Source organism: Phaenicophaeus curvirostris, chromosome 12 (assembly GCF_032191515.1).
Source record: "Phaenicophaeus curvirostris isolate KB17595 chromosome 12, BPBGC_Pcur_1.0, whole genome shotgun sequence".
NCBI lineage: Eukaryota > Metazoa > Chordata > Aves > Cuculiformes > Cuculidae > Phaenicophaeus > Phaenicophaeus curvirostris.
Genome location: NC_091403.1, coordinates 8,825,516 through 8,844,465, shown reverse-complemented (window position 1 = coordinate 8,844,465; position 18,950 = coordinate 8,825,516). Strand labels below are relative to the sequence as shown.

General features: G+C 43.2%; 1 protein-coding gene across 2 annotated transcripts in view; it reads left to right on the top strand.

Annotated features, from left to right (window-relative positions):
* Positions 1-2,499: 2,499 nt before the first annotated feature.
* The window catches only part of ABHD2 (abhydrolase domain containing 2, acylglycerol lipase), a 38,784-nt gene continuing 22,333 nt past the window's right edge, over positions 2,500-18,950 (top strand). The window contains exons 1-3 of one of the 2 annotated variants that reach the window (XM_069867132.1): positions 2,500-2,523; positions 12,240-12,326; positions 13,226-13,426. In XM_069867132.1, coding sequence (XP_069723233.1) covers positions 13,233-13,426 — 194 coding nt within the window. In that variant the 5' untranslated portion in view covers positions 2,500-2,523; positions 12,240-12,326; positions 13,226-13,232. Of the gene's footprint in view, positions 2,524-3,224; positions 3,309-12,239; positions 12,327-13,225; positions 13,427-18,950 lie in introns of those variants that run through there. The other variant, XM_069867131.1, reaches the window with a different exon arrangement.

Below are 18,950 nucleotides of genomic sequence, written 5' to 3'. Positions count from 1 at the left end.
TCTAATAGCTGAGCTTCTCTTAGGTCAGAGGAATCTCCAACAGCCTCAAGGATTTAAAATAAAAGCCTCGCCTGGAGGCTCAGCTTTGGTTTGTGTGGTGTTTTCCTGCCTGGATCGATGGTGAGGAGCCAAGGTACACCTGGAATCAATTGGACTGCAATTTTCTGTAATCAAATTCAAACACATTCTTTAAATGCTTAGTTAAGAGGCTGATACCAGAAGTTTATCTACGCAACATATCTCATAGCCTGCTGACAGGCACAGCTCAGCTGCCTTCAGACAAACCAAACCTCAGCCCAGGTGAGACACCGACAAGTTTAGCAACCACTATAAACCCTGTGTATTTTCACAAGGTTGATTAAAAGTTGAAGATAAGGAAGCTCTTGTTTGTCTGAGTGGTGTGGGATCGCATCTGTAGCAAGCAAGGAGGAACTGTGGGGCAGTTTCTGCTCTGCCACCATCATTTCAGCAGTTCCCTCTCTGCCCTTGCTCAGAGCTCCCTTCTTCACGGTGACTCAGTCTACAGCAGTTAGTCATCCCTCCAGATATATAACTCCCTGGAAAATGTGACTTGCTCCTTGAGAGCTTTCTCTACGTAGGAAGCTCCAACTCCCAGTAAACAAAGGAAACAAAATGACTGAAATCAGGGAAAGGATTTTTCCATCCAGTTATATAAAGCAACCATTAGCATAGCTAGGAACAGTTCATGTTACTAGTACGTAATGTGGCTCTTTTGGGAGGCTACAAGAAAAGCAAGTTATAAACATCGCATTGTGGACATTTTTTATTTTATTATTTGTTTCCCTCCAGTGCCTTCCAGATGTGGTAGGCTCTGTTTACCTCCAGGCAGATTTTGCTGTCCCAGTCACATATCCTGCTTGGTGGAAGGAAAACGGGTGGGTGCTCCTGTGCCTCTGAGAGGCTGGGTGAAGACCCCTCCTGTCCTGCTGGCGAAGCCCGAGAGGTGATTCCAGCTTGCACGCCTGTACCACATGGAGAGAGCCTGGAGGCCCACTTAGAATCACAGAATGGTTTGGGTTGCAAGAGACCTTAAAGATCATCCAGTTCCACCCCTTTGCCATGGGCAGGGACACCTCCCACTAGACCAGGCTGCTCAAAGCCCCATCCAACCTGGCCTGGAACACTTTCAGGGTGGGGGCAGCCACAGCTTCCCTGGGCAACCTGTGCCAGTGTTTCACCACCCTCACGATGAAGAATTTCTTCCTAATGTCTAATCTAAATGTTCCCCCATCCAATTTAAAGCCATTCACCCTTGTCCTATCACTCCATGCCCTTGTAAAAAGTCCATCCCCAGCTTTCCTGTAGCCCCTTCAGGTACTGGAAGGCTGCTCTAAGGTCTCCCTGAAGCCTTCTCTTCTCCAGTCTGAACAAGCCCCATCTCTCTCAGCCATATCTTTCTCATGCTGGGGACTCCAGATGCCGTTCCTAAATGATTTTGGGTTGCAACGTAGCATTATATGACCAGCATTCATCACCTGGGCACACTTAGATGCCCTATCAGCGGCTTGGGCTAGGCTGGAGAGGATTTTGGTCCACCTGGCCCTCAGGACCACCCAGGCCTGTGTTACTAAGGGACAAACATCCACCTCAGGTGGAGTGGCCCTCAGGCGCCTCCCCTGCAGCATGGGCGTTGGCTCCAGAGGCAGGAAGCATCTAACAGCGACACAGGGGCCTCACCCTCGCGTCACTGCTCCTGCCCAGCTCTGTCATGGTGATACTGGAAACACCAGCGAACAAAGTAAGAAAGCAAGCATCCTTTTATCAGGCCTGGGCGACACGAAGGAGTGATCTCCATCAATCGTGTGCAGCCAGAGAAGAGCTGGGGACAGAATATATTTCCCACTCACACACACGTGGATAAATGTCCCCAGAATTTTATGCATATTCTATTGCTTTGCAAAGATTAATTTTGCTATGAACTTCACAACAGTCCAACCTCTTGGTAATTTTGGAGCTTTGGAGCCAGCTCTGCCTGACCTTGCGTTAAAGACAGAGATAGAGAGATTAGAAACGGACTAGAGAAGACACCTCTGCTCAGTAGATCACACTGAACGCAAGGTGTTATCATCTCCGAAGAATGAATGGCGTCTGGAAAATCACTGTTAGAACGAAAACATGCTCTCAGAGGGGCATTCTGCCTTTCAAAAACACAGTTAGTTAGATGAGTTTAGCTTAAAATACACTCCCCCACTTCCTGCCACAGCAGCACCTTGTCTCAATGGCGGCTGAAACCCCGCCCACCGCTCTGGAAGCCCCGCCTACCGCCCTACAAGTCCCGCCCCCACCCTGATTGACAGTTGCGTGATCCAATGGGACCGCCCCTCCCCGCCTCTCTGCCCTTCCACCAGCCAATGGCGTCCGCTGGGTCCCGCCCCCCGCTCGCCTCCCGACCAATCGGCGTGCGGGGCCGAGCGGGCGCGGCCAATGGAGGGCGAGGGCGGGTGCTAAGGGGCCGCGGGCGGCGGGGCCGGCGCAGACGGGTGGGAGCGGTGGTGGCTGCAGGTGAGGCCGCGCCTCGCGACCCCTTCGCTCGGGGTGAGGGCGGGGGGCTCTGCCAGCGCTACCCTCGTGTCCCCCCCGAGCCCCGCAGCATCCTCGCCGTGCGCGGTTGTTTCCCCTCCCGGTGCCGCTCCTCGCCGGGGCTGGCGGCCCCCCCGCCGCGCTCCGGGGCGGGGATGGAGGGGCCGCGGTGGCCCCGGGAGGAAGGAGGCCCGAAGGGGTGGGTGCCTGAGGCAGGCGGAGCGGGGGCTCTGGGTGATGTCCGTCAGGTCACTTCATTCTCAGGAACGAGGCTTTTGTCTGTCGCTCCGCTCCCCCAAAATGAGGCTGTTCTGTCACTCGCGCTCCTGGGTCTTGATGCTGCGACGTGTGCTTTGTGACAACTTTTAGGTTGATGGGTACCGAATACCTGCGTGTTGGCCTGTGTGATAGGGCTCTGTCCTCTCCATGCGACAGCTTGGAGTCATAGAGTGGTTTGGGTTCGAAAGGGCCTCAAAGATCATCCAGTTCCACGCCCCCCGCCATGGGCAGGGGCCCTTCCCACTAGAACTTCACCTATAAGTTGTGATTCACCCTTCTGCAGGATGGGTTCTATCGCTTTGATGCATTACAGCTGGTAAAATCCCTCACCTGACACTTAGGTTTTGAGAGAGGTATGTTAGCGGTGGCTTCTTTCCCACAGTTATAGCTGGAGGGAGGGCATTCTGTTGTTGTGTTCTCATGCAGGTCTCTTCAGAGAATTCATAACAGCTTCCTCTTATTGTTGATGTAAGATTGTCACTGGTGTGGTAAGTACCTAAGATTCCTGTTTGCCTCTTACAGATTGCTGGTCAGCTTCGACATAACTGGTGCCTCCTGTAAAGAAATTTTTGTGGCTTATTAATCAGCTAACTGGTACAGTGTGTTCATCTTACATGCCATGTAAGCCATTATCAATGGTTAGTGTGCTCAGCTGTGTTTGTAATAGGTTGTGTTCTATTCCTTGCTGATATGGTGTTCATGGAACACACAGCTCAGACGCTTGTATTTGTGATATTTCAATTTCAGACCTTCTAGATAATGTTTATTTCCTGTGCAGGGAGTTATGTTATTGCCAACCCTGTTGGGTTGTTCTGTGGTTATCTTTTCTTGCTTTGTCTACTTCTACTTTGTCTGCTTCGTTCTTGTATCACAAGAGACTTGAATAATTTCTCTGGTCTCTTCCTGGGTTGGTGGATGTGCAGCCTTACTTATTCTAGCCATCATTTATTTCAGTCTCAGTCAAGAGTAAGAACAGGAAGGATTTTGATAAAGAATGAGAGCTAATGTTTGGGTTCTTCTATTCTTCTGCCTTATTCTTAGATAGTTGTATTTTGGCTTTTGTGTGGGAGGTCTTCTGTATAACTGAGTGAATTATTAGGCTAGAGGATGAGACTGACCTAAGATTGTGCCAAACTGCCTTTGCTAGGGGGTGGAAAAGACCCAGAGGTTCAAGATAAAACCTTCTATCTTGCAAAACCGTTCCTGAAGAAGTTAAATTAACTTGTTCTACTCCTGTTGTAAAAGCTGTATTTTGATTTTCAGGGAATGAATAACAGCTTAGGCTCTTAGTGTTTCATAAAGCTGCATTGTTAAACTTGTCATGTGAAAAACCAGAGATCAACACACTGAAATAGTTGCTGTTCTGCGATGGGCTTTTGGGAAGGAAAAATGGCAGAATAACGTAATTTGTCCTTGAGAGGCATATGAAGAGGTTATCCAAATCTCTGAGTTCCAACTGTACTTTTCTATAGCACATCAAATTTATTTCTAAAATGATGGCTTTAGAGCAGTGGTTCAAACCTTCTGTAGTTTAACCTAACTTGATAATGGAAATGCCCCGGTGCTGCTGGGTTCACATTGCTTTCTTGCTCTGTATGTCCAGCCTGTTCATCCCTACTTTCCGGTTGCTGACCCTGTCAGTGCCAAAACTTGGATTAAGTTAAAGAGCAGAATTTAGCAAATTCTCTGGTAAGGGTGTATGTGCTGGGGTCTTTAGTCCTTGTAATTCCTGTTGAAAGGTGCAGGCAGCAGCCCGAAACTGGGATTTTGGACTTTTTGGCCAAAGCATAAATCATCGTAGTTCTACTAGTATATTGCAGCCTTTGTCTGCACTTTTGAGTTTCTCCAAAAGATTGTATTTCGTGAGGTGTTACAGCTCTGAATTGCTATTCTTAATGCATACTATAGATCAACTTGAATTTCTGTACAAATATTTGCCCTTTATTCAGCCTAAACGATTTGTTAAGATTAAGCTTATGCAGTTAAAAAAATCTGGTCAAACTCAGCTGATTAAGTTCAGTACCAAATAACTGTTTTAATTTCAATGTGCAAGGGCAGTCTGTCCTTATGGAGAAGTGAAGTCCCGCTTGCCCAGCGTAAATGGGTAGCAATGATGCTAGCCTAGCCAGGCAGTTATCTTGGCCTCTTTTAGCTTTAGGAAGGTTTGTGCCCAAGGGCTTGTTTTTTCTCAGCTATATAATAAAGATTGTCTCTGACTGCCAACCTTACTCTGCCAGCATCAGGCAGCAGTAAATCAAAATCCTTTGCAAAGCAGTTCTCTATGAAACAGGTGCTTGAAACATCGTTGTGCCTGTGCTCTGCTAGAGGTAACAGCAGTAAATGAAAGTGTCATCCTTTGCAGTGTGCAGAAGATTTTCATTTATATCTCTACATTGACCAAGAAGTTTAGTTGCCTAGCGCCACTGTTGAGAAATACTGGAGTTTCTCATCATAGGTTCAGTCTGACTAAAATGGCAATGAAAGCTTCCTCTCCTAGTACAGACTAAGCTCCTGTAAACTCAAAACTCTTCTGAAACTTCTGATATACAAGCTGCTAATGATTGAACTAGAGCTGTGTTCAAGGGATTGAGTACTCACAGCATAATACAGACCCATGGAAAGGGTCAGCTAGGACAAGTGCCTGGCTGCTAGTGAGGAGTTTCCTGTTAAACAGTTTGCTGCTAAACTTGCTTGTATCTTCAAAGATAATTCTGCCTAGAAATGCAGGTTCCAGAAGGATTATGCTGAGGGTGTTCAAGCCTAGCTGTCCCTTAAGTGGAACACCCTGTTCTGTGAAGTTTTGGTTGGGCATATGTGAATATGAAAGTCTGTACTAAGTGAAATAAGCAGATGCACAGTCAATTACAGTGACTGTCCTTGTAAGAAGTAAGGAGAAAATGTCCAAATATGTGTGCCTGTAATATCCCTAACCTCCCACTCATATTCAGCAGGAGAGTGGGCAGTGTAATTCTTCAAACTTTTAAGTTGCTGGTGTTTGTAGAGCTTCGCAACCTCTGTTTTTGTTTTCTTTAGCTTTCTGATAAAATTTGAGTGTTCTGCAGTAGTGGCTGGTCAGCTCCTGTCTCTTTATATTTGGTTCTTTTCCTCTGAAATGTTGTTTCATTTTTAATGTGATTATGTGAATTAAGCTTCTCTGGCATAGCCTTCTATCTGTCACAGACACACTCTGGGAGAATGACTTTGCAAGTCTTCTGTGCTGCTGTGGAGCAGAGCTGCTCTTCAGGGCAAAAAAATAAGCAAGGTGTTTGAAGACCTCAGCATGAAGTGGCATCTCAGCTTTTAATCATGTTCAGATATAGGTGTTTCCAGACTGCTTGAACTGGACCAGTCTTGAATAAAGTTCTCTTAGCTGTCTGAACTTGTGCTTTGGTGATAGATGTTGTTTCCCTGCTGTACAGCTAGTCTGGTGTGGAGCATGCTCCTTGCCTTCTGAGCTGTGCACCTTGTACTCAGCTGAGCAAACAGCTGTGATGTGGTTGGACTTGGGCTGCTGCTCTGAGATGTATGTCTGAGCTCTGACAGCATGAGGATGGGGAGGCTGGAGTCTCAGGGTAAATGAGGTTTTCATGATACGATGATGTATATCAAAATATGGTGAAGGAATAGAGTGTACTTTTTGGGGGGCTTAGTCTGTAATGCAATTTGCATTATCCCACTTATCTATCTGTGGCTTGATGCTTGTAGCATTCCATCAACTACTAAGCATGGATTGTCAGGGTCTTTGCAATGTGTTTATTCTATTTATTTCCTTGAACTTAATGCTGCCCACTGACATAGGATCATGTGGTAGGTAAGTGGTGCTTGCTAATGCTCTAAGACTGTTGAAAACTATTAGCCAGTATTTCTCCTCCCTCAGTACCTTAAACTAAGCTTGACCTCTTCTACAAGCAGCTGAAGCTCTGCCCTGTGGTTAGGCAGTGGTTAGGGTGTGACAAAATCCTAAGTCTCTACAGTAATCAGTTAATTTTTTGCTTAAATGACATGAGCCTAAGATAAGATGCAATTAATTGGTTTCTGTGGAGTCATCAGAGCCTTGTTTTGTCTTAGTGTAATATTGTACGTCAGGAGTTTGCAATAAAAGCTAATGCAGTGGTTTTCAATCCATCTGTGACAAGCAGGAACCAGGTAAGTTGATATACAAGAGAGGTCTACATGACAACCACCTTATTAGATAATATACAAAAGCTGCCTATCATGCAGTAGAACCGTTTTGATCAGTTAAAATTATACTGTGAAGTAAGAGCAGTTCCTGTAGTGTTAAAACAGTGCAATTCAAGGCTCATTAAACTGTAAATTAGCCTTCTTGGGAAAGTGAAAGACCTGCGGAGTCTTTGGCCCTGTTGGCCATGGAATTGTTCTCAAGTGGTTTCTCAAGCAAGCTACTGTGGCATTTACACTCAGCCCTGTTGGATGCTTGGCTTCTGCTCTGAAGGTGTAGGACTTCTCAAAGTCAAAAAGGGGCCGGGGGGGGAGCTGCAGTTAAAGGCACCTGTCTTTCTGGCTGTGCTGATGGTGCCTCGTGCTGTGAACTTTGTCCCTGTAACCTCACAGTGCCTCTAAATTTAGCATACGAGCCAAGTATTATATCTGATGAAAAGATCAAATTCCAGTGAAGTCACCAGCCAGAAAAAAATTGTCGGAACATACTATAAACAGTACCTGCTCTTTGTATGCTCTCCAGCCAGCCAAATCCTGGCCTGCTTCTAGCACTAGGAGGAGGGATTTGCACCAGGGACTTTGTGTGCTATCCAAGTAATGTCTTTTTAAGCATCCTTGTGATGGGACGAGTCAGTGTGTCCTTTTTGTTTGGAGATAAAAAATCAGTCAGACAACAGAACTATGTTGGGCTTTGCCAGGTTCCTGATGACTCTCTTGAGGACTGTGCTTTGTCTCATGCCCACAGCTCCTGAGAACTGAAGCTTAAGTGCTTGAAGTACTCAACTAATTCTTAATTATGCCCTATGTGCTTCCAGGTCTGAGACTTAATTGGCTGTTTTAAATGGCCAGAGGTACTGAGTGGTACATTGAGATGATCTCAACGCTTGCTTCTGACGTGTTTGATTCTGAGCTACCATGGAAAATTATAGGAGGTTCTGCATGGGGTAAGCTTGGCATGGTTAAATGCCAGTTTCAAAATAAGCAGTGTGTTGGCTTGCTTTGTGCACCTAAACTGATGAGGCAATAGTACTGGTGTGTGGCCCCAGAGAATTACACAGATATAAGTATTTTGTAGACCTTAAAGTAGCAATTTAGGCTTAGTGCTTTTTTTTCTGTGAAAATGAAAGCATTTTTTATACAGAAAGTGCTGAGTAAAAGGCAGGATATGTGACTGTGCTATCAAGCTTGAGGTTTTTCCTGATTCCTCTTGTATGGATTCATGTACTCGGTAGCTCATGTAACCTCAGACTGTCCTCTGGTGCATTACAAAAGCTTTGTCTGGCAACCTTTCCCATCAATCACACTGCTTCAGAGGCTTTCCCAGGTGTTCCCTTCTTTGTGGTGTGGTTCTGAATAACTTGCCTGGTAGCAACAGGTCTGTAACTTCTGGTTTTGCTTTTTGGAAGAAACATTAGCTTAAAGATTGTTAATTCCCTGTAACATTTCCTAAAGAACTAACTTGAGTGAAACAACCATCCTTCTTCCCCTGTCAAAGGTTGGGGGGGAATAACTTATTTCTGATTTGAATCTGCCTAGGTACGTCTCTTTGGAGTCTTTTGCTTTCCTCTTGTCTAGCAGATCTGCTCTGAGTTTTATTCCCCAAGCAGTTGCTAGAAACAAATTAAATCAGTCCAAGAAACGTCTGAAATTAGTTAATGTTTGCTTTATCTGTCTAGAAATAGCCTCTTTGGCTCTTCCAGATCTTAGCAGGGAAGAGTTATTGCACTGCTTGGTAGAAGCTGTAGAAGGTTAGGAAGGGGGATTTTTAAAGGCTTTCAGTGTTGGCCAGGTGTGCTGCAGTGTTTTGGTGTCCAGCTGAGCTCTGAAAGCACCTTTGAGCCAGAATGACTGGTTGAGGGCCATCTAGGAGGCTTTAGTATCAAACTGCCGTTCCTGGAAATGGGATTCCTTCAAGATTTTTCAGTCAATGTCATGGAACAGAAAATATCTTGTTAGTAGAGCCCCTTTTAAAGAGGCTGCCTCCACTTTTTTCTGTGAGCAGTTCCATACGGCTTCATCTTCACTTTAGCCCAAAACATTTCTAATGCTTCGGTGAAATGAGTCTGCCAGGCTTCCAGTTGCTCATTAAGAGCCCTGAGGGAAGGATCTTAGGGAGTGTCTTACTTGAATATCTTTGCTTTTTTTAATGTTGCCTTTCCAGTGTACTGAGTCAGGCTCCGGCATGGGTGGAGGAGCTGTAGTGCTTGGTATCTACCAAATCCCCTGCGTACCGTGTTGAGTCACAGGGTGAAGCGGCTTCTGTCCCTGGCAGAGTTCCCTCTCCCCAGGGAACCTTGAACAGAAATGTGTACAGGTCTTGGATTTGTTGTCAGTTGTGACTTTGCTTACTGTACAAGTAAATATTTTGATGTCTTTCCGCAAACACCATGTTTTTGAAAAGATGGAGAAGGAATTTGCTGTTGCTCTAATGGCTTTTTTGTACTTCTTTCTATTATTTCTTATTTCTCTCTGGAAAGGAGAGATGTTTTTTCTCATTATTCTTGTATAGATGACTTGGCCTCTGTTAACAGTAGAGCTGAAGTGTTTCCTATAACATGATTTTCAGCTTTTTTAATTCTATGATGAAAGGGCAAATGGAAAGACTCCACAAATGCAGCACTTACTTTCCAGTGATTGGTTTTAAATTAGTTCTCAGTCACAAATGGGACTTGAGACTATCGCTTGAAAAGACTGTCAGTCTTTGGGGCTGTCCTGCCTTTAAATGAGCTTTTAAAAAGGTATTGTATACTTAAGGTGCTTCAAAGTAACATCCTTGGCCTCAAGAGCACCAGCTGCTTTGTGTTCATCAAGGTGGATGATAAACCCTGGGAGAGATGAAAAAGCAGGCTTGATTGCTTCTGGTGATATACTTACTGCCTCTTGCTAATTTTGTCTACCCTGCTAAAAGAATGTAATGTTCTGTATACAGAAAAGGACAAATGTTTGTCTGTTTATGTTATATTAATGCTGACCCATTTACAGGAAATTTGAGATTAAAATTTGACTGGCTCAACACTGGTAGTCTGTCCTTTTTCATAAACAGACAAGTTTATAAGGTCAATGCAAAAAGGGTTTTACAAAACAGAAGCAAGGTGACCTCATACATACTCGTAAATCGGGATACATTTGTCGTGTATGATTAGGGGCAGAGCTCTCAAATCTATTTCAGTAAGCTAAACACTTAAAATTTTAGAGCAGAGTGCTCTGGCTCAGCCCCTGCAAAGCTGCCCTGGCTGAGACAGGTTGTTTAGGTCTTCAGAAATACCAGGTGCTCAAAGTACCTGGAGTGCTGGCTCCACAGGGCAACAGCTGTGGCGACTTTCTTAGCTGTACACAGAGTGAGCTGTTAGGTGAAGATCTTGACAAATACACAAACCTCTAGCATGTTTGAGGCGTTTATGTTCTGTGAATGTGTATTTAGACTGTCTAGCATGGAAAAATACTAGTTCACAGGTGTCAAAGCATAATCCTGCTACCAACAGCTGATTTTTTCTGGCAGTAACTCCAAGCTAGTATGCTCTTTAAGGTAGTGACAGGCTGAAATGAGATATAGAAGTATTGGGAAAGATGTAGTGAGTTTGTAATCTGAAGATTATGTCCGAGAGAAGACTCGGAGATCCAGCTTAGTTGGATCAGTTATGTTGAGTCACTAGTACAAATTGCTAATGACTAATTGTGCCCTGTTTTATTTTTAACTAATTCATTGATAATGTGAAAGCTGTAAATAGAAAACTACCTTAAACACCAGGTGGCTGGAAGGTCATGGCTAAGCTTTGTAACAGTGTATCTAATTTTCTAAATAAAACAATGAAAGGAAGATGCCGACAGAACTACTGGGATTTTCAGCTGGGGAAGATTTGCTTGAGCACCTGGTTGTCCTTGGGTTCAGGAGCTTGGTCCACCCCTCTGCTGATTGTGCCTTCCCTGGAGAAGCTGTTTCTGTAGTTTGCCTGTTGTCTTTTATGCAGTTGGCAGTAACGTTGGAAGTTACTAACTATGGAAGTGAGGTAATGTACTACAGCTAAACATTGTACTGGAGCTTTTCATTGAGACACGTGATGCCAATGTAAGATCCTGATTAGGAGAATAAATGGTGCTTTGTAGCCCACTCCTCTCCTTTCTACTCTGAAACTCAGAATTAGAAGAATAAAAGCTTCGGAATTGTCCAGTATTAAATGTCTCTGCTTTCCTCACCCTCTCTTCTCTTGCAACACAGATGGTTATGGTGGCAGAAGCTTGGAGCTTTCCAGTATGCTGTTAATCAATAGCTGATGTCAGACTTGTTTTCTTCCAAGGGGTTTTGGTGTAGCTGCGCTGAGTACAGAAAGTCCTTCTGAGGTTTTGTCTTTCTGCTAGGAAGGAGAGTAAGATTTGGTATGGCCTGTCCTGCTGGTGTATTTTCAGAGTTGTAAGCAGCAGCTGTGGTAAAGCAGACTGTTCTGGAGATTTTTCTTGGAAGCTCTAATTCCCCATTGGTTTGTTGTACCAGTAGGTGATTCAGTTCTAATTGTAGATATTGCTTACATTTTTAATGTCGCAGGCTGAAAGCTCTTTTATTGGCATCAAATTGTTCTAACAGGCCTTGGTGCGTGTGTGCTAGTGTTGATTAGGTGGCTGTATCTGCACTTCCTGGTGGCTCTCACCATCTTGAAGTGTGATATCTTGTAATTTCTCAAAAAAAGCAAGTGTGGGAACAAGCAGAGACTGTTTACAAGTTTCTGTCTGCGGAGTGAGCTGCCTTGCTAAGCCTAAGTAAAAGTAGCAGGAAACTTCAGACTGGCTTCACACTTACATAACAGTGTAGGTATTGCACAAAGTTGGGAAGAACAGTAGTCTGTTGCTTCTAGTCTTCTAAATATGGAGATGTTTGGGTAGGTTTTGTAACTGGGAATGGCGTCACTGTCTTGTGAAAATGGTGACTGTGTGGTCTTCTGGAAGTTTATAGCTTGACTTTCCTCTGAAGTTGCACTGATTGCAATAGTTTGTTGTCTGTTCCTACCCGTGAAGGTGTATTTGCATACTGTGAGTGAACTAATGTGTTGTAGGCAACTGATCTAGTCTGGAATTGGTCCACAGACAAGAGGTTTGCAGGTGAATCAATGTTGAAGTGGTTATGACTGAATAAACAAATCGATTGTAATGTTTGCAATGGGAACTTTCTATAAACTTGTGTTCTTCCCTTCCAGTTGAGAGATGCAGCCTTGTCAGTAATAATCAATTTTCTTTTCCTCCCATCACAGGGTAGCTTGGGTAGCACGTGGATCCAGGCAGTGGCAACTCTACTGAGGAGAGGCAGTTATTTCTAGTTTGAAGAAAAAGTGGCATTGGTAAGACTTGACTTGTCAACTGCTAACTTGGGTAACCCATGTGGTTGAGGAAAGACCTAGAGAAAAACCTGCCCCTTCAATATGGGTGAAATATTCCTGTAATAACTGCAGCCAGCTCTTTGAACTGTATATTCAGCAGAAGCTGGATTGATTTAAAAATTAGATTTCAAGCCGGACAGATATATTATATATTATATATTATATATTATATATATTATATATATTATATATATTATATATATTATATATATATTATATATATATATTATATATTGTAGATTCAAAGTCTAGGTGTTAGTCTAAACCACCTTCAGCTGCAGAACCGTATTGAATTAAAAGAAATGCTGATCTCAGTGGTACATAAAGTGATCACCTTAGATACATGCAGGAGTTAGTACCACTATTCTCATGGAGCTGCAAAATTCAGGCTGAGGAGTTAACACAGTTCTTGAAAGTTCTTCTTTTCAAGTCTGGCTTGTACATCTGGGAAGAAACACATATCCAATGCTGCTGATGTATCATTATAGCCTGGCTTGTCACTCAGCTTCTATTTGAGCTGGATAGTCCTGGCTGAGATCCTGAAAGTATTGACTGTCTGGACACTGTAGGGTTTGACACATGAGACTGATTCAATTCTAGTGCAGCACTGGTTAGGAGTAAATCTCCTTTCCAACTGACCATCCGGTTTCTATTTCTTGTGGTGGTCAGGGCCTTTAAAGCAGTACAAAATAAACTTCCTTGCATCTTAAAAGTTGCTAATCTGAGTAGGTATGCTAGGATTTTTGTAGCAGTGTTAACTGCCAAATCTAGTTGGTCGCTACAGTCTTATAACATGAAAGTATCTATTCATATCCAACAGTATATGGCAAAAAGTTTTAATATTGTTTTCTTGTCTCCAGGCTCAAAATGAGTGCAATGTTGGAAACCCCTGAGCTGCCGGCGGTCTTTGATGGGGTGAAGCTAGCTGCAGTTGCTGCTGTTCTGTATGTTATTGTTCGCTGCTTGAATTTAAAAAGCCCAACTGCCCCTCCTGAACTCATTTACCAGGACTCTGCTTTGGCCCGCTTTCTACTCAAATCTTGCCCACTTCTGACCAAAGAGTAAGTAGAATATTCTTCTATGTTGACCTGTGTTATAGTGAAAAGAGCTGCATTTGACCATTTCTCTGCCTAGTGTGTTTATTAACCTGGATGCAAATGAATGTCAGGGTATTTTATTGATAAAATAAACCTGGTTTTGTTCAAGCATTTCATTATTGTTCATGTCCTAGGTACCTGGGTTTAGGACCAAGTCTTGTTGTGCAGGGTGCTCCATGGATGTATGGAAAAAGTCATCCCTGCCCTTCTATAGCAGCGGTGTGCAGATACTGTACTGTACCTCCACTGTATAGCCCCCTGTCTAGAAATAGAGGAGGGAATGGTTGCAGTCAGCTTTGTTACTGTTCACGTACTCCCATTTCTAATAGGGAAGAAGTCTGTTGGGGCTCACAGGAAGGGAATGTCTGTCCACTTATAATGAGCACGGGGATGGCTATTAGTTTTAAAGTGCCTACTTTTATTTGAAGTGCCTTAAGTTGGTTGAAGACTAATGACATCTATTCCTGGGTAGAGCACAGCATTGTAACTAGTTTCATAAAGTAATAACATACTGGTCAACTTTTAGCCTGTTGAATCCGCTTTCAAATTGACCTACTGTCAGCTGCGTATTTGAGCAGGCTGATCCTTGACCTTCTGTTCTAGAACCTCTAGAATCGGTGCAGCTTGCCCTTAACTTTGCCAATAATATGAAGCATTTAGTACAATTTCATGAGGCTTTGGAGGGACAGGGACTTTGATTATAGCATTGCTTGTCTGTAGCCACTTTGAAAACTTGCAAGTCCTATTTGGAAACTCTAAATACGTCTATTATCTGTTAAGTGCTGAGTGTAGCTGCATGAACCTTCCTTTTGGATCTCAAAAGTCAAGCTAGCTTAATGATAGTCGTTCTAGGGGAGATGAGAGGCTTTTAGCAGTGGTGTTAGGTGCCTTGATTACATAAGGTGTAAGATCTTAGACTACAGGATCTGTAAACTCTTAGAGGAAACAGAATTATCTGTTTTGAATTGGAGCCCAGACAAGATATCCTGATGTGCTCTTGAGTATGGTGGTAATAAGTGTGTGAAACTGAGCATTGAAATTGGATTCTTGATTATGTCTAGTGCCTTAACTGCAAAGTAGTTGCTTCCCTAAAAACTACACTAAGGAGGTTCTAGTTACTTGGTATCTTAGACACTTGTCATCTCAGTGTTGGCACTCCAAATGGACATCTCTCTAGTTACTGTGAGAGCAAGTATGAGGCTGTGCTGATTGCCGGTCTTGAAGGCATATTAGTGTCAGGCTAATCTTTGGAAACAGATTGTAAGCTAATTCAGAGTCCATTTTATTCCTATTTCACCTTTGTTCTCATGGCACAAGCTCCTAACACTGCTGTAGTAGAGGCATGGGTTTGACTTTCAGGTGGAGAACAAAGTATTCCCAAAGGAGTAAGAATGTGGAACATATCTAAAAATTGCGGTACATCTGTTGTGCATTAATTGCAGGAGTGAAGAGCTTCTTGCAGAACCCTACTGCTGTGTGTGTATGCAGTCTTGGGTTGTTTGCTTTCTCTGGGTTAGCTTAGAGCTCAGGCTTGCCAACTTCTTTGGAAACTGTGGCAGTGATTTCCCACCCATGCTTCTGGGGTAGAACACTTCCTTGAAAGTCTTGCATGACCCCAGGAAACAAACTCAGCTGAAACAATCGACAACAAAATGTGTCAGTGGGTAGTTGTTCAGTCTTGTTACCTGTGTACTTATGTTGGGGGAGACAAGATTATTATTGCTGTTGGGGATTGAAAGGGTTTACAGCAAAGACAGCTGTGTAGGATGATGTGTATGTGAATTTTTTTGTGATTGTAGTGATGTTATCGCAGGCATTTTGATACAGAAAATCTTCAAAAAAAAACCATGTCTTCAGGCATGAAAGTCACCTGGAGACTAAAAGGGGAACAAATGTATTTAAATTCCTGCAATTATGCATGAAATAGTTTGTAGGATTAATTAGCAAAAAAAAAAGTGAAAACAGCTTATGCCATACCCCACTGAAAAATTTTGCAAAGCTTTGATTACTTGCTAATTATTCGGAGTGTTAGGAAAGCTGATTAAGCAGCTCTTTTCAGATTCTACAATGAAAGCAAAATAAGTAGTCCAGCAATTCCTCCTGTTGTATCAGTACCGGGTTTGTTGTAAGATCTGTTTTAAGACCAAATCCTCTGTGCAGCTGTAAACAGGCTTTCATTCCTGATTTGTTCAGCTCTCTTGTGCTTAAAGGAGGAAGGGGCAATGGTATTGCTAGAAAAAACAGAGTGGCAGGGAGGAAGCAGAAATAAGCAAATTTATTCTATCTGTGCAGCTGCTCAAAAGTACTTGGAGGGGGGAGGAACCCTTGGATTTTTTCTCTCCTTTATGGCACACTCCTCATCTGTGGACCTGTTCGATACATTATAACTGTGGTGTGTTCAGTAAGCCAAGTTATGGTGGATGAATAATTTAAGAGCTTTGGATAGTAAAACTGCCTGAGATGGCTGTGTGCCAGGTACCTTGTACTTGCAGATGTTAGCACTGCTTTTTACAATTCTCTCAACTGCTAGAAGCTTTCTGCGTATCGATTGAACACTGGTAAGCAATAGACTCTGTCTTAGAATTCATATTTTGTTACCTCTGTATTTCCCTTCTCCCCTTGTCCAGCTCTGTACTTTAGTTTACCAAGTGGAGTGGCATAATCAGACCCTTTCTCATTCAAAAAACTTGTGTGGAAGCTCTTGCAGATCAGCACAGCTATTGGTGCCCTTGATGCTCTGGCCTAGCCCCTGCCTGCATCTGTCTCCTTTTCCTGTCTTTCAAATTGGTACAAAAAGTCTTCCATGTGCTGCTTTTTCCTGTACAGAAATGTGACATTGGCTCTTTGATTCAACAAGACACATTTGGCTAGTGCTTGGGTTGGGCTAGAGATTTTTTTAAGGCTGTTCCCAGTTTCTTCTGTCATCAAGTGTGTATGTATCTTTATTCCTGTAGAGCTGACACAAGTGTTACCCTCACTGAAAATTATCATTGCCATCTGCACACTTTTATCCTTAATAAGGAAAAGTGCCTCAAAGATTGAGGAAAATGACTGCCAAGCCTGTTAGTAAACACTGTCAAAGATCCAGCCTAGATCCTTCTTATCCTTTGCAAGGTAACCTATGCTGGATAAGCAGGTGGTTTGACACCAGAAGACTCTTGCACTGTTATTGCTTTGTTTCCAGATGCAAGAAATCACAAAAGCTGTCTTCAAGTTTTTCAGTGTTCTTTTCCTACATCTAATAACAAACAGTGTTTGATTCCTGTCAACTCTGTAGTGTTTTGCCCTGGGAGTAACACTTCTAGAAGAATAATAAGCTAGGACAGTGTTACTGCTGAAGCTTTGGCAGGTGAACATGTTGAGAGGTAGAGTGGTGGTTCCCTATTGGTAAGTTGAAGCATTGACGTTAGGGAGAGAATCAGCATTAGGGGGTCTGAGACCTTATGAAGTCTTCTGCTGTGCCACTGGCAGCAGCCTTGTGTTCTCCAGCTCTTGTCAGCAAGGAAGATGTGCTACAATACTCATGCCCTGTTTTGACAGGAATTCTTGTAGTCACTGAAGGTGGAGGAGGCATTTTAGTAACTAAAAGCTACTTAAATTGGGAAGGAGGTGGTTGAACCAAGGAGGCCAGCCTGTACTTTTAAATAGTTCTGACTTCAAATGATTTCTATGGGCAGCAAGCCATTCTACTCCTCTTGCATTAGTTTCTTTTTCAGAGGCTCAGGAGACATGGAAGCTCTGTAAAGCAGCTTTACATTCTGCTGTTCTGCATTTGCTGTGTCTTCATCATATTGAACTGATGCAAAAAAAAAAAAAAGCTGCTTTCTGTATACTTGAGGAGAGGGTTGAACCCTGCAGATTTGTAGATGCGCTTTCTTGACTGGAATTCAAATTGCATTCCCTAGTATCAAACAAGGGGCAAGGTTCAAATAAGGCTTGATTTGTAAAGCATCCTTTAAATACCTCCACGCTGCTCTGTAAAGGGGGAAGAAAAAACTTGTCACCTGTTGTAATGCAGGCGGCTGTTCTCAGTGTCCCCTGACACAGACAAGTTGTAGGTTCTGCCTTCTTGCCATCAGTATCCAATGTACTACAGAACATAAAGTTGATGTAAGAGTTAAAGTGTTAATCTCCTCAACTGAAATGAAGTAATGCTCCAGAAATAAGCCTATTGCTGGACTTCCACTTCAGATCTTTGAGGACCTGAATGCTGATGCTTGCTAATAAAAATAGCATAGTTTTTGTGCTTTGTGTGAGCTGCTTATACAGCTGCTGCTTTCCTAAATTCCTACATAGTGGGTGATGTATGTGCTTTAAAATCATAATCCTGCTGCCTGAAAACCACTAAAACTTAATCTACAATCACATGTTGGAGTTGTTTTTAACATTAACATGCAAGGAAAATGTTTGTGAAACACTCAGTTCTCTTGCTTTCAGGCACTGTTGTGGGCAGCCACCTATGAAGATATGGGGTTGTGTTGCGCAGCTGAAGCACGGCATTTGGAGCTAAAATGTTAGCATTGGTGAGCAGGTTTATGTAACTGAGTTCACTTAGCCAGTTAAGACTGAACTCTGTACTGCTTCTGCTGTATAAGTCAGCTTCTGTAATAAGTAACTGGCATCCCAAGTCCTGTCTGCTTTGTGTTGTAGAGTCCTCTTACTGGAATTTATAGGACTGGCTACTGGCAGTAACTACCTCCCTCAAATATTTGTCTTTAGTCAGTGTCCGATATCTATTGCAACTAACCAGACCAAGAGAGACAAATGAGTTGGTTAAAAGCCTTTGGATCTGGAGCAGACTAGGAAGCTGGTTTTGTTTCACAGAAATTGAGGGGTCTTGTATCCAGTACAACACAACTTTGCCTTAAAATCTCATATGTTATCAGTACTTGCTTGTCAGTGCTGTTGTGGTCCATCATACTGATCCTTGTGCGGGTGTGCATAAACCTCTTTGGCAAGAGGTCTTCCTGGCTGCTGTTTGCCACCCAGCTGGCCGCTCATCTCCTGTTATCCATAAACTGCTATTGCCCAACTGTGGAAAATACTAACTTACGGACATGGTGTTTGTGCCTGAACTCTTGTACAACTGTGAGCAGCTTGACTGGAACAGGGCACACTGAGAAATATATAGTGAACCATCTCCATGCAGTGAAATTTGCTGTCTTGGGATAATCTCTGCAGTGCACTGCTTTTCAAAACCCCTTTGGTTGATTGCAGGCATTATAGAGAAGCTGAAGTCTGTCATGTTATTGAGCAGTTTCCCTGTTTCTCCTTAATATCAAGGCCAGAGGGAAGCTGCCAGCTTTTGAGTGATGGGCTCTTGCTGGAAGACAGTTAAATTTAGTGGTAGTGATTGTTTTAGTATAAAATCTAAAGGGCAATGCTTGAATGCTTCTTAAACTGAATACTACTTAGTTGCTCAGTCTGCATGATATCTAGCTCATGTTTCCCTGCTGAGCTTGTTTTGTTAAGGCAAGCCATAAGAAAA